Below are 15,113 nucleotides of genomic sequence, written 5' to 3' on the forward strand. Positions count from 1 at the left end.
CCATTCCCATCCTCACTCCCTATTTTACCCCCTACCCCGACGATCCTGAGAACCGAGACCTCACAAATAAGGACAAAAAGCCTCTTCTCAGCTCGTCCTTATCCGTTCTCGTGGATTTAACGTTATTACATCCGACTTAAATTTATTATTATTTTTATTTTACTTACGGCTGAAAAAATGTAAGGAAACTTACCAGCAAAGCAACCTTTTGTTGAACGAGCTTTGACATCTAAAACGGGATTTATTGATATGAGACTGCACCGACTGAATCGATTGTTGTTTCTTTTGTCGCCGCTGGTTGCACGTGCAAACATTATAAAATTACCATCTTCTCCACCTGGTGAACATTCGTCTGGATCGTGCTGTACATATATTAAATAACTTTTACTTATATATATATACATATATATATATTATAAAAAAAATTGATAAGAAATATTGGAGAAGAAAAATTTTAAACTTTATACTAAAATTGTATAAAAACTATCGCTCTTACATGAAAATTGAAAAGAACTTTTTTTGTAGAAAATTTAATTTACAACAAATTTATTTGATACCATTTTCATCTTATCTTGATAATGTAAGCCAGAATTTAAATTCAAAGATAAAAAAATTTATTAAGAAATAAGTTTTTGAAAAATTTCAATCCTACAAAAATTAAAATTAAAAATTCACGATGAAATTTTGAAATTACGAAAAAAATTACTGATTGCTTTTTTGTACATGATTAAATTTTCTATAAAAAAGTGTTCTGCAAATTTTCTGTAAACTCAATCGTTCAAGAATTATGTGCATATATAGATTGGATATTGTACCGGAAATAAAATCGAGTAAAGAAAAAATTTATACCGATCGTAAAAAATTTACTTTCAGAGATTGGAAGATAGAAAAAAATCGATTGACAACAAAGTGGTTACAAATTTAAAAGATAAAGGTGAAAAGAATAGCTTGAAAATAGTAAAATAATTTTAGCAAAATTAAGTTTTACTAGTTTTTAAATTAAATCGTTAAAGCCGCAGGTGCAGTTACTGCTGGTTCATTAAAGTCCCTTTCATCGATATACTCGGTTATAAACCATAAAGTGCAAGTTTAACCTAATGTTACTCGCACATGTTCGAGAACGTTAGAATCCATTACAACTTAAATGTAATTTACAAACTATATACTTTTACTAAATTCAATTATATTCTGGCTCGCTATTCTCTTTTTATTTAATTTTAATGTTTTATGTTTGATATTCAAAATTTGATATTAACTCAAACATTCGTAATTATGATAGTAATAATAATAATAATAATAATAATAATAATAATAATAATAAAATTTAATATTCAACTTACGGGTGATCCGAAATTATGACCGATTTCATGAGCTAAAGTCACGTGTGATACAGCTGGTGGAACGTGTTTACCATAATTTAATAACGTTATTATTCCTGTATTTAATGATTTCATACTTCCGCGATAATGCTGAAAAAAAAAATTTTGACAAATTTGATTTTTAAATTTTTCTATTGAAAAAAATTTCTGGTAGTTTTAGCGACTAGGTCGGTTTTTTAAGGGGGACTATATACTAGTGTAAAATTTTGAAAAATCAATTTTTTTTTGCATATACCCTTGTAGGAAAAAAGATATTGACAACAGGGCTGGTCTTGGCACAATACTGGGCTATCCAGGCTCGGCGTCCCAAGGTTGGTCCGAGATCTGACCAACGTTCAAGTGACGAGCCTCGGTTCGCCAGTCTTGGGCCAAGATTCAGCCAGTACTCAAGTGACAAGACTTAGTTTGCCAGTCTTGAGCCAAGGTTCAGCCAATACTCAAATAACAAGCCCTGGTTTACCAGTCTAAATAACAAATAGTACCTAAAAACCTCTGGATTCTATGAATAGCGTAACAGCCTAGTGGATAAGACACTTGTCTAGCAGCCATGAAGGACCAGGTTCGAGACCCAGCAAATGCAAAAAAAAATTAGTTTCATCAATCTACCTGATTTCTCTTTGTACAAATTTATTTCCATATGTTACCATCACGCACATGTCTACTAATATTTTTTTTTTTTTTTGAATTTATTTTTAGTAAGTATCGGTGCTTATTTAGCAACAGTCTTGGCACAATACTGGCTCTCGATATTGGGCCAATACTTAGATGCAGTCTTGGCACAACACTGTCGCTCAAGCTTGGCTCGGTGTTATCATTCTGATGCTTAGACAGACTTGGGCCAAGCTTAGATTTCAAGCTTCCCCCAGAGTTAATAAGTCTTGCGCCAAGCCTCGGCCAAGCTTGGGCCTATCGTTTTTTCCTATAAGGAATATTAGAATAGTCTATACCTTCAAAAATAACATACTACAATTTCTAGTTTATATCTCGAATAGTTTTTTTCAGTTACAGCCATTTGAAGAGCAGCCGCTTATCAGTTCTCGAAAATACATTTTTCGAATTTGCTGCAGTTATAACTCGAAGACAAACCATCCGATCGATATGATTTGAATTGCACTCTCTTAAAATGGACCAGTGAAATCCACTGATTCACCAGTGAATTTCATTGATGAATCAGTAAAATTTCACTGGTTCATTTTAAGAGAGCAGTTTCTTTCATATATATTTCTACGTACCATGAGCCTCCAGTTTTTCGATCGCATCAAAAATGTAATTTCGACAGGTCAAAAATCATAAATTTTTCGCGCAAAGTTTGAAATTTTTTTTAAAAACTCCGCTATTTTGTTAAATTTCAATTTTTTTCTTAGCCCGAGGGCCATGGTACGGGTAATACCTTCTGGTTTAATAAACTTTTTTTTATTTCAGGCACCGTGAAAGTCGCTACAACTGCAGCAGTTGGTGACCTTTTTTTTCGAAGTGTTGGGAGATTGTGAATAACATGCTGAATTTTAAATTGGTTGGTCCAAAAATTTTATTTTGTATTGATTATATATCGACAAATATATCATTAAAACATTAAAACATTCCATGTAGTAGTTTTCTTTTAAAAAATTCCTAAAAATAACCTTTATATCAGGCGGTCACACTAGTGGCCTCCCTTCAATGAATCAAAGAAATAATTTACAAAAATAAAAAATTGAAAAAGTCAATCAAAAATCTTTATAACTCCCGCAAAAATTAAGATATTTGATTGAATTGTTGAAAAATTTTTTTTCTATTTCTACTCTACAGTCTATTTCAACCATAAAATTTCCAAAAATTCATTTTTCGGGACCAAAAACTACTAGAACCATTTTCTATTCCTCTGTACCCCAGTAACTAAATTATTCAGATTTAATAATTAAGTTTCTCCCAAAATTAATTAACCAATTACTAATTATTCAAAAATTATTCAATCACTAAAAGTAAAAAATTTTTTACTTTAAAAAAAAAATTCAAAATTCAAGAGAATTTTATTTTTTAATTTGAATAAAAGACGACGGATTTTTTTTAAAATCAATAAATTTCAGATAAATTGTCTTGCTCAGCATTCTTATAACAAATATAAGTGAATAGATTTTTTGAAAGTAATTGAATTTAAAAAATGAATGTCGGTAGTTTTATGGACAAGATTAATGTACGAACGTTAAAAAAGCTACTATAGAGAAAATTAAGTTATAAAGTATTAAGCATACATATATATCTATATATGTAATGCATCAGATAGTTGACGGTCGTTAAAACTTACCCCATTCTTCTCGCACACACCCCCAGCATTCTTCAAGTCACCAGTCCAAGCTAAACCCAAAGTTCCTTTCTCAAAATCACGATAAGTGAACATATAAGACAGACAAAATGCGTCGTAGTTTTCCTCTGAAAGTATTAAAGTTTTATTTAATTTCCTTCAATGGGTTATGTAATCTCACTTTAAACTCATATTACTTTCAAACTATCGCACTTTAGTAAGAACCCATTATATATGTTATTTTTTTCCAATTTTACTTTCGAAGCATATACACTGTGAAAAATTTTCGGAGTGAACGCAGATTAAATCCGGAGTGAAAGCAGAACGGATGACTATTCGTTTATTTAATCCCCTCGGAATGAAATTGACGCCCAGGTAGGAATCGCTAAGGCTGACTATAGGCCGAGCCTTGGCCCTGTTGTCACTTGCCAAGCTTCGGCAGCTGACCATTGGCCCAAGCCTCGGTCAGGGCCAGGCCCTATGTTTTGATTTTTGTTAAATCGAGCCTTAACCGCTGACCATTGGCCCAAGGATCGGCCGAGGCTGGGCCCGATAGTTTAATTTTTGTCAAGCCGAGCCTTGGCAGCTGACTATTGGCCAATGCCTCAGCTTGGGTTAAATTGTTATTTAATATTAAAATTAGCAACTTTACATGTATCTATATATATGTATATAGAGAAGACCAGGGCATAACGGTCCACCGAGTATACGATTAATATCAAGAGTTGAGATTTTCTAAAAAGTAAAATTATTTGATATACAATAATTTGCATTTAATTAGTTATTGCTATGTACAAAACTTTCGTTAACATAAATGTTAAAGTTTAATAAACAATATAGTAGTGCTACTTGATCTTACTCTTAATTTATGCATTTATATCAAATCATAAAATTACAAATTAATAAATCTATGTCATTACTCATCAGACAATTTTAAGTTCATTAAATAAAACTACATTTCACCTCATCTTTACGATCTAATATTTCTGAATTAAATTGTATTTAAATAATTAACAAGCAAAAAAATCATGATTATCTGAACATCAGATTTAGCACAGTAGATAGCGTTCCGGCCTAGTAATCAGAAGGATCTCAGTTCGAACCCCGGTAGCCCCCAAATAATTTTATTCGTTATTTCCCATTAATTCAGTAATTAGTTAATTACACTCCAATGTAATGACGATAAAAGTGTGATCAAACTTTTTTTTAATTATATTTATTAATTTAAATAATAATATTTTAGATCGAGCATTGGGTGAGCCTTAGATTTTTTGTTCCCAGAGGCTTGGAACAACCTTGATTTTTTTGTTTGCCAAAGCTTGGGGACATTGTTATCATCCTAGGCCTGGACCGATCATTGGCCCAATGGTTAGCCAAAGTTTGTGCCAAGCCTTACCGAAGGCTGGTGACGCTTGGCTCAGGCTTGGTCCAAGCCTTGCCCAGTTGTTCTTTCCTACCTGGGTACTAATTGTGCCACATTTATACATATTCTAATAAATTACGATAATTATATGGATTTTTTAATTGATAATTGATCCCTAATTTACACTCATACTATTATTAGATAAGATTATTATTTTACACACATAATTTTATTTTATTTGATTACTTGGACTGCAGACATTTCGTGTTGTTTACATTTTGGCCGTAGATATTTTTTTTTGTTTGATATTTTATCGTAGATATTTTGTTACGGAACACGGAACAGAAACTCCGACTGACGGAGTGAATTTGGATTTAAATAAAATCCGTAATCATTCTAAATTCACTCCCAATTTTTTACAGTGTATTTATTGTAATTTTTATAAAATATTTTACAAACCATAAAAATCAAAATTTTCATTTAAAATAACGAAATTCGTATCGAATCAATATTTTGCTAATTTACACTTCCGTACTTTAAATTACCATTTCCGGTTCATCTATCACACTTACACGAAAATTTATGGGTACTTTTTTGTTGACAATTAAATTTCCAATAATTTTAGTTCAAATTTCTCATACTTTAGCTGCAAGGTTTACAAAAATAATTCCTATATTTCATTGAAAATTTGAATTTTCCCGCTTATTTATTATTTTTTTCAATTACTAGCTTTCAATTTTCAAATTTTTGTCTGCCTCAAAACATTGTAGTTAAAATTTTTTTTTACTTCTAATTTCAAGTATCAAAGTAATTATAAAATACACACACACACGCACACACATATATATATATATATATATATATATATATATATATATATATATATATATATATATATATATATATATATATATATATATATATATATATATATATATATATATATATATATATATATATATATATATATAAAGTAACCCATAGGCAAATTATCAGATCAATTTCCTCTTTATATATCTATCCATAATAACGAGCGAGTAAATGGACAATTTAAATTAAATTGAGAGGAAACTGATGAGAAATTTAACCGACTCACGTTTAGTTAAAATTAAAATAAAAAAAAAAAACATATTTTTTTTTTGAAGGAGGGAACAAAAAGAAGAGAGATGAGAGACGTAAAAAAGCAAATGGTTATAATTATAGAGTTCTTCTACTCTTGTATTAATTAATATAATTTTTTTTTTTTTTTATAGAGGAAGTAAATGAGGTGAGGGTAGATCGGTAAATTAAATTATTGAGTTTACGCGGTGTAAAATTTATCGTGATGTGGATTAGTAATATATATATAGAGTGAATAATAGTAAAGAGAGTCTGGTGTCTAGTGTCTAGTTGAGTCTGGCAGCTCATCTAGTTGGATTTTGATAAAAGATATAAAGAGTAGAGTAAATGAATGAGAGAATAAGAGAGAGAGAGAGAGAGAGTGAAAAGGAGGAAGGGGAAAGAGGAAAGGGGGTTTTAGTGTGTAGAGTAATTCAAGCTGAAGGTAATTCAATTATCCAGAGTTAAAATTACTGGAATAACGATCTAGATAACAAGGTACTTGCTCGTTTATCATCACTTCTCGGAGACGGAATGTGTCTTTTGGTTTATTTTATATTTCAAAGTTATGAGAGAGTTCTGGGTGAGAGAATAAGGGTTTGAAAGATAATTATTAAGTTTTCGGAGAATGATTGAAGTTTGAGGGTTTTAGGGAACTCAATTATCAAGAAAAATTTATATGAAGTTCGTGAATTTTTTTTCAAACGATTTTCTTAAGTACGAGATGTCAATAATTTTTATTCGATTTTTTTAATTTGAAGTATAGAACAAAAAATTTGATGGATGAAATTTTTAAATCGATTTATTTATGTCTTATGAAATCTATACACTGTAGAAAATTCGCGGAGTGAATACGGATTAAATCCGGAGTGAATGCGGAGTGAATGAATTTTTAATTATTCACTCCCCTCGGAGTGAAATTCACTCCGCAGGGGAGTTTTCGTGGAGTAGATAATTTTTTATTAATTTAATTCCCTCGGAGTGAAATTCACTCCGCAAGGGAGTTTTGGAAATATTATTAATAAAAAATTGCTCCACTAAATAAAATCGAAGTAAAAACTCGCGTATTACATTGCTGATCAACTGATATGCGCACACACACGCGCACACATATTCGGACACACACATGCACACGCAATCGCGCTCTCGCACACACGAACTCAAACTTACACACACACAAGCACACCTTCGCACACACACGAACCCACGCGCACACACATTCGCACACACGCACAGATTCGCACACACACATTCGCATACAACAGAACACACACACGCACACATTTGCACGCACACTCGCACATATCCACATACACGCGCACACAGACACCCGCACGCACACATTCGCACACATGCACACACCCAAACACACGCACACATTTGCACACACTCAAATATTCGCACACACACACGAAAACATGCGAACTCGCACACACGCACTCGCACACACACACTGTTTAACAGTTTAATGTAAATTAATTTCAATGTTAAAACTCCAGAGCGGAGTGAATTGGGAGTGAAATAAAATCCGCGTCACTCCAAGATCACTCCGCTAAAAAAAACTCCCAATTCACTCCACATGCGGAGTGATTTTATTTTAAAACTCCGGAACTCCGAGTGGCGGAGTGAATCCGGAGTTAATTCGGATTTAATTTCAATCCGGATTCACTCCGAATTCACTCCGAATTTTTTACAGTGTATAGTGAAATTCTATGCGTAAATTCAGTAAATTGAATCAATGAAATTTTTATTTTAAGAAAATTTTAAGTACCGATTTTATTGAATTCAAGATATTTAACAATCGAAGTTTGATGTATCGACTTATAGAAATTTCATTACTGAATTTAATAATAGTATATTAACGCATTGAGTGGAAGGTGCTTTCGACAACGAGTGTGATTGGTTCACGAGCCGTTAGGCGATTATTGCCAACACACGAGTGTCGAAAGCCTTTCCTACTCAATCCGTTACAATAGTTTTTGCGTCGAATGGTAAGAAAGAATGTCCCTGATTGGTAAAAAAGGACACTACATTAAATTTAATCTTTTAATTAACCTAAAAAATTTTGGAAAATCCAAAAGTGCACACCTCAATCACTCATTTTATTTTTAATCATTACTTTTATTATATAATATTAATGTATTTTTTTTTTTATTATGAACTTTTATTCAACTTGCAAATTATCAATTTGATTTTTTTATTTCTTATTTTCAGTTTAATATTTTTTTACTAACATTTTTTTTTTAAATATCCCGCCTTTTGTCTTAGATGACGCTTTTTTTTCAAACATATTGATATGCTAGTGCTGCCACCAGTAATTGATAGAGAGAAACAATGAAAAAAATAATAACAACAGTAAAAATAGCAGCAAAATTTTTCATGAATAATCAGTTTTACGTCGTTAATTAATTACAATTAAACTAAAAGAATTCAGATAGTAATTTTCATAAGGGTTCTTGTGATAAAAAATACAAAGACAATAAAAAAAAGTCAGGCCGATTAATGGTGTCTATCGAGAGTTATCGTGTTTACGAAGTTTCATACGTAACAATTGACAGCACTGGTTTCTTGAGTTAAAATAATTTATTTTAAACGAATAAAATAACGAATCGACTTAATTATGGGTTCAAATTGTTCCTTTATAAATTCTCTATATGCTAGTATACAATTTTACCTATCTTGGTGTAATAAAAATAGTGTAGAAAGAATTTTACGTGAGTAAAATAGTCAAAAAAAAAAAAAAACCGTTCATAAAGCAACATCAGCGCTTTCGCGCTTGAGGTGTGCAATAATATTCAATCTTATTAATACAAAATTAATTCCTGTATTATTTTTGATGCAAAAGATTGTTAAATAATAATAGTATCAATTAAACATGATTTAATTGATTCTTATAATAATTTAAAATTAATTTTATTGTTTTCAAAATATTGATACTCAGCAAAAAATAACTAGAGTTTCGAGTCAAAGTTCATATAGTGAATTGTACATTATAATTAAATACAGTAAGATGATTTTCTATATTCTGGGACTTTCCGATGTCCTAACTCGAGACGGCTGTTGATTGAGTTTTCTGGTGGATCGTTTAATGACTTATAAATAGTATTTCTATATATATGTAAAAAGTGTACGTTTGTCATATTTTTCACGAACAATGTGGACACTCTTCGCGATATTTATTCTTTATAGTATAATTTTTAACCAATTAGAGACGTGCTTTCTTACCATGAGTTGCAAAAAATTTTTTTAATCAATTTATTTAAATTCTAACAGTTGATTCATTAAAATTTCATTACTTGACTTCCCTGATTAAAAATATTGATTAAAAACAATTGAGAAGCGGTCTCTCCATGCAAACTGTATATCTATATATACAAACAAAAAATTGAAATCAATTGAAATTATTGAAAAGAATTCGAATTTCATCACTTTTAATTCATCACTAGTAATTACTTAAATTCTATTAATCAATGTATTAAAATTTTATTAATCAACTTAATGAAATTTCATTAGTCGACTTATTAAAATTCCATTAATAGACTCATTAAAATGTAATTAATTAACTTTTAAAAATTTGATTAATAAATTGACTCAAATCCTACTAATTAATTTCATGGAATATCGATTCATTCAAATTTCACATTTTAAGTTTAAATAATTTCTATCAAATTAAAAAAATTTCAACTTTCACTCAATCGTGATCCGACAATTCCTTCTCCACCCTCTGTATACGGAGAGAATTTTATTTTAGCGCAAACAATACTTGTTTTGTAGATTCTACTATCTTAGATGGTAATAAAACTTGTAAAAGTCAAGATGATAAATATAATAATCTAAATATTATAGTCAATACAATGTAGGATGATAATTCCTACACTGAGAGATCAATTTATTTGAGCCAAATAAGATTTGTTTCAGGTAAATAAATCCCATATTTGAATGGACCCAATTAGTATTTATTTAAGACAAAGATATGGTTCACTTGAATGAAATAACGATTTGTTTATAGTTAACAAATCTTCATTCGGAATTTTTTTCAACCAAGATTTGTTAACTATAAACAAATATATATTTGAATGAAATAAATGATTTTGTTCAGTCAAAGAAATCTATTTATTTGTCTCAAATAAATTGTTCTCTCAGTGTTCATGGAAAAGAGAGCAGTTGAAAAAATTACAGTTTCGACAGTAAAAAAAGGCTTTCGAGGCAAAAATCTTTAAACATTAAAGCTTAAACTGTAAGTTTAGAAATTTGTTATAGTAATAAAATAAACACAATTTTAAGCAGCAAATTTTACAGTTCAAATCGACAATATCGAGTTTGAAACTGTAATATTTGTTATTTTTGAAAAAAAAATGTAATTTTTACAGTTTCAGACTCGGAGCGCTTTACTACTATACGAAACTGTAATTTTTCAACTGCTCTTTTTTCCGTGTAAGGTCGAGCGATCGTAAAGTTTACGAGCTAAATGGTTACCAATCTTATGATAAAAACTACACAGTAAAGACAAACACTGAACTTTTTAATAATAATATATGTATGCCTTTGTGTGTGTGTGTGTGTGTGTGTGTGTGTGTGTGTGTGTGTGTGTGTGTGTGTGTACGCGCGTGTGTGTGTTGGTGTGTATACGATTGCTCGATTTTGGGATTCATCATCTTGACTTTTATCTTTCTAAATTTAAATCAGTGAGAAATCTACTGGTCCATTCAGTGAGTAAAAAAATCACTGATGAATCAAGGAGATTCAAAATTGCGCACCTGTAAACCAGTGAGTATTGGGTTCACTGATTCAATTAGTGAAAAATTTAAGTACCTCGAGTGTCCGTTCTCAACAGCGACCTATGATTAGTTTTACCGGTTGTACTAAGTTATACATGCCTAATGTTTGTTTGTTAATGACAATCGAATTAATTAAAAAATTTTAAGCCAAATTGTGACCCTATTATTGCATTTTCTATTTTACATAAATTATATTATGTTTTTAATTTAAGCTGTTCTCTAAGCCTTGATAATTTTTATAATTTGATCGACCATCATATTTGTTAAATTTCGAAGAAAACTCGGTGTGCAGTTTCCTTCTTCTACATTACTTTGAATAATTTTAAAGTAAATTTTTTTGATGTAAAAAATACTATAAAATTCTCTGCGTGTACCGTATTATTCAGATATTTAATATTACAATAGCTTATAGTTAAAGTTACAAAGTTACAATCGTATGGTAACATAACAGATAGTAACAATCAATATACAAGTTAGGGTGGCCCAAAAAAACCGACTATTTTTTTTTTCGAGTCTCTAATGAAAATTTGTTGGTTTAAGATGTTTTAAGAAGCCTCTCCAAAAATCAGCTCGATAAAAAATTTTCAAGAGGTGGCTCGCGAATTTTGAAAATATCAAAAATGATCGAAATTCGGATTTTTTGTTTCTGAATTTTTTCTTCCTCGTGGCAGCAATATTTTATATCTGTAAAATTATGACTATGCTGAAAATTTCAGCCCAATATTTAAATATTTAAACGACGCTCAAGAATTTTGAATATTAATTGATAATATGTAATTAATACTTTGAATTAGTTTTTGTATTTTTTTATAACTCAATTACTGTCATTTCACTTAAATATAACTTCTGCATAACCGAAAATATACAAGATAGTCTTAAAAAATAAAATTGGCTAAGTTTTGAATAAGCAAAAAAACCCAAAAATTGAATTAAAAAATAAAAAAATATGTAAATAACTTATTATTTCTATTTCTCGGGTTGTATTTTTATTCATTAAGATACAAATTGATGGTAAAAAAATTGAGAAGGTTCATTATTAATATTCAAGGGTCGCTCGAAAACATCCGAGAGACAGTACTCGGAAACATTCAAAATTCTTGAGCGACATTTAAATATTTTAATTTTGAGCTGAAATTTTCAGGGTAGTCATGATTTCATAAATATAAACTATAGCTGCCACGAGAAAGAAGAAATTTAGAACAAAAAAATCCTAATTTCGATTATTTTTGATATTTTCAAAATTTGTGAGCGACCTCTTGAAAATTTTTTATCGAGCTGATTTTTGGAAAGGCGTCTTAAAACATCTTAAACCAACAAATTTTCATTAGAGACTTGAAAAAAAAAAATTAGTCGGTTTTTTTGGGCCACCCTAATACAAGTGGTAAATTTTATTTTTCATATCGTATTTATGATAGTAAAAATCATCATTCGTTACCATCGAAATTTGTCAGCCGTTTTTACAATACCTAAATGATAGTATTTACCATAAAATTCCCTCCATGTAACATTTCCACCACTAATTCTATGTGATTTTGATCCGGTATAATCGTAAAAAAAAATAATCGAAAAATCTACCTGAGAACAACTCGAGAAACTCTTCTACTCCGTATTTGCCATTCAAACGGTACGATGGATCCTTTAATGCATCTGCTCCGTGGATTTTCACCCGCTTAATCATGAAACTTATGTTGTCTGGCTCTCCGTCTTGATTGAAGTCTGAATCAAAATTTAACATAGATAAATAAATTTGTTGAAGATAATATATATATATATATATATAAATAAATAATTCAAATTTATCTGATTAGATATAAAGCGAAATAGGGTGTCGTATTGGTAATAGTAATTTCTTGTGATCTCTGAATATATTAAGCTGCTGATTAGCAGTACGTGCTTAACAACTATTACTGTTACTATCACTATCACTATACTAGATACCAATGACCCGGTGAGTTTCAGTTCCCCGATATAATCCAAGTAATACTAGACAAGTTGCACGCGATAAGACACGAAATTTCCGTGAATACATTTGCATCATTTAAATATTCATTATTTTAATCATGATACTTCAACTTTCTCAGGTCTTTTTTTTTTTTTTAATATTATATTTAAACAATAAATCGAATTGCGGTCAATCGAGAAAAAAATTATCCGCAAAATTTTTTTTTTAAGCTTCTAGGGACTAAATTATTAAGTTAAGGATAAAATTTAGTAGAATCGTTTTTGTAGGAAATTAAATTTTCTACAATAACGTAAGAGGCCACTTTTTCGAATTTTTATTTCTCGAGGTGTAATTTAAATTCAAAAGTTGGCGGGGAAAATACGCTGTTTGAAATAAAAAAATTTGGGAACTTCAGAAATCCCTAGGGTCTAAACTATTGGGCTGAGGTTAAAATTCATGAAACCCTTTTTTGTAGAGAATTTAATTTGCTACAAAATTGTGTATGATCATTTTAGCCGTATACTCAATAGTTCAGCCACAACAGAACTATATAGATAAAATAAATATTTCCACACACTCAACAATCACAAAAAATATTTTTCTCACCAGTATGCCGATAAATCGAATTAACTCTCTGAACATGTCGGGTCATGACCTCGATGCAGGCTTCCTCCGACCTATAGTGCTCGAAAAAGGTGTGATCCGCTTGCAAGTACAGCATGCAGGTAGTTTTTTTCGGATCAATCGTTCGCTTCCGACTATGTAAATATTTTTCTCTATCATCTCTACAAACAAAAATATAAAAACTAAAATAAATATCAATATCCAAAATAAACTCGGCGTTTTATGAATAACTCTCTATCAAAAATAAATAAAAAGTATTAAACCTGTAAACATCGAAATTTTCTTCATTATCCACTGGGTATTTATTTAAATCCGGATTTAAAAATTCATCAGCATCGAAGAGAATTGGATCGTTAAAGCTGAAAAAAAAATTTTATTTTTTGTCGCATAACAAGCTTAATTATCAGACGACGCAATAATTAATTAGGATTGTCTCGTAACATAATCCATATGTGTAATCAGAGTTTATAAGTGAGAGAGAAGGGGAATTAGTAAAAGCGTGTACATGTATGGTAACTAAACGTAACAATCGATTGTAAAACCCCTTTTAATTAGTACAACTACAGGTTCTGTAATTAATTAGGGAGAAAGTTACCTGGGGTGTGGGTATGTGTGTGTGTGTTTATGTGTGTGTAAGCAAGTACGTACGCGTTATGCAAATGTTGTCGTTACAAATTTGTAGTGTGTTATTGTACAAGTTACTGTTAATGTACAAACAGTATACGTGGACCAAAAATTGAACAATGTATGCAGTAGATATTTACCCCTACACTACAAAGCATTAGATAACTTGAGATGAATAATTTTTTAATAAAAAAAAAATAAACATGACTTTTCTCCAAACGTATTTGAGGTTTTTAAATTTTTAACCCGCAAGCTTTCGGTTAAGGTAGCGAGGAAACTCGCAAGCTCGGGTATGTTTAGACTCTGTGGGACGCCAGCTTTCATAAAAATCCGAAGCTTGCGGTTTTGGTGCAAGTTTGAGCTTTTTCATAAAAAATGGCAGATGTTAATTTCAGAGGTGAGAAGATTGAGAGCTACAAAAGTGAAGTTTGAATTATTTAGACCTAAAAGTTCTGAGCTTTCCCTTCATAAATATTTTTAATTTAACGAGCCGATTCATCGAGTGAAACTCAGTTTGCGACGGGATTCCGTTACTACGAGCTTTTAGGAAGCTTACAAAGCTACGAGGTTTTGTAATAAAATTGATCAATCAATACAAAGCTAGAAACATTTATTTGGGTTAGGTGAAGCTTAAGGGCTTTTTAACCATTTTTGATTGGTATAAAAGCTTCTGAAAAGCTCCGACAGCTTCCATATACAAGATATTTATTTTTCATTATCAAATAATCGTAGTTGAGCGTATAAGTTGTAAACAGAACTTATGGAGCTTTCGTAATGAAGATAGAGTGAAAGCTCTCGAAAAATATAATTAAGTACCGTCCAAAGTAATTAATAGTGCCTGAGCTTTCACATTACCTATAGAGCAGCACATATGGGATTTAAAAGCTCGCGCGCCCAAAAATGATAATCATCTATTTCATTATTTAAAACAAGTGAAGTTACTATGGAGGTATCCAAGCTTGAAGGCATGTATAAATTATTGACATGTGAGAGCTTTCAGTGCCGTTATTGAAAGCTTAATCAG

At 30.6% G+C, this 15,113-nt stretch overlaps 1 protein-coding gene and 1 long non-coding RNA gene across 3 annotated transcripts in view; one reads left to right on the plus strand and one right to left on the minus strand.

The window, feature by feature from the left end:
- The window catches only part of LOC130671197 (uncharacterized), a 190,654-nt gene that overhangs the window by 161,020 nt on the left and 14,521 nt on the right, over positions 1-15,113 (plus strand). The gene's annotated exons all lie outside the window — the stretch shown is intronic.
- Positions 1-15,113, minus strand: part of LOC130670855 (disintegrin and metalloproteinase domain-containing protein 10-like) — a 60,652-nt gene that overhangs the window by 17,512 nt on the left and 28,027 nt on the right. For both annotated transcript variants that reach the window (XM_057474477.1, XM_057474559.1), the window contains exons 6-11: positions 13,729-13,824; positions 13,448-13,626; positions 12,475-12,615; positions 3,664-3,788; positions 1,341-1,469; positions 194-362 (exon numbers count right to left, since the gene is read on the minus strand). In XM_057474477.1, coding sequence (XP_057330460.1) covers positions 194-362; positions 1,341-1,469; positions 3,664-3,788; positions 12,475-12,615; positions 13,448-13,626; positions 13,729-13,824 — 839 coding nt within the window. The remainder of the gene's footprint in view (positions 1-193; positions 363-1,340; positions 1,470-3,663; positions 3,789-12,474; positions 12,616-13,447; positions 13,627-13,728; positions 13,825-15,113) is intronic.

This window comes from Microplitis mediator, chromosome 1 (genome assembly GCF_029852145.1).
Source record: "Microplitis mediator isolate UGA2020A chromosome 1, iyMicMedi2.1, whole genome shotgun sequence".
NCBI lineage: Eukaryota > Metazoa > Arthropoda > Insecta > Hymenoptera > Braconidae > Microplitis > Microplitis mediator.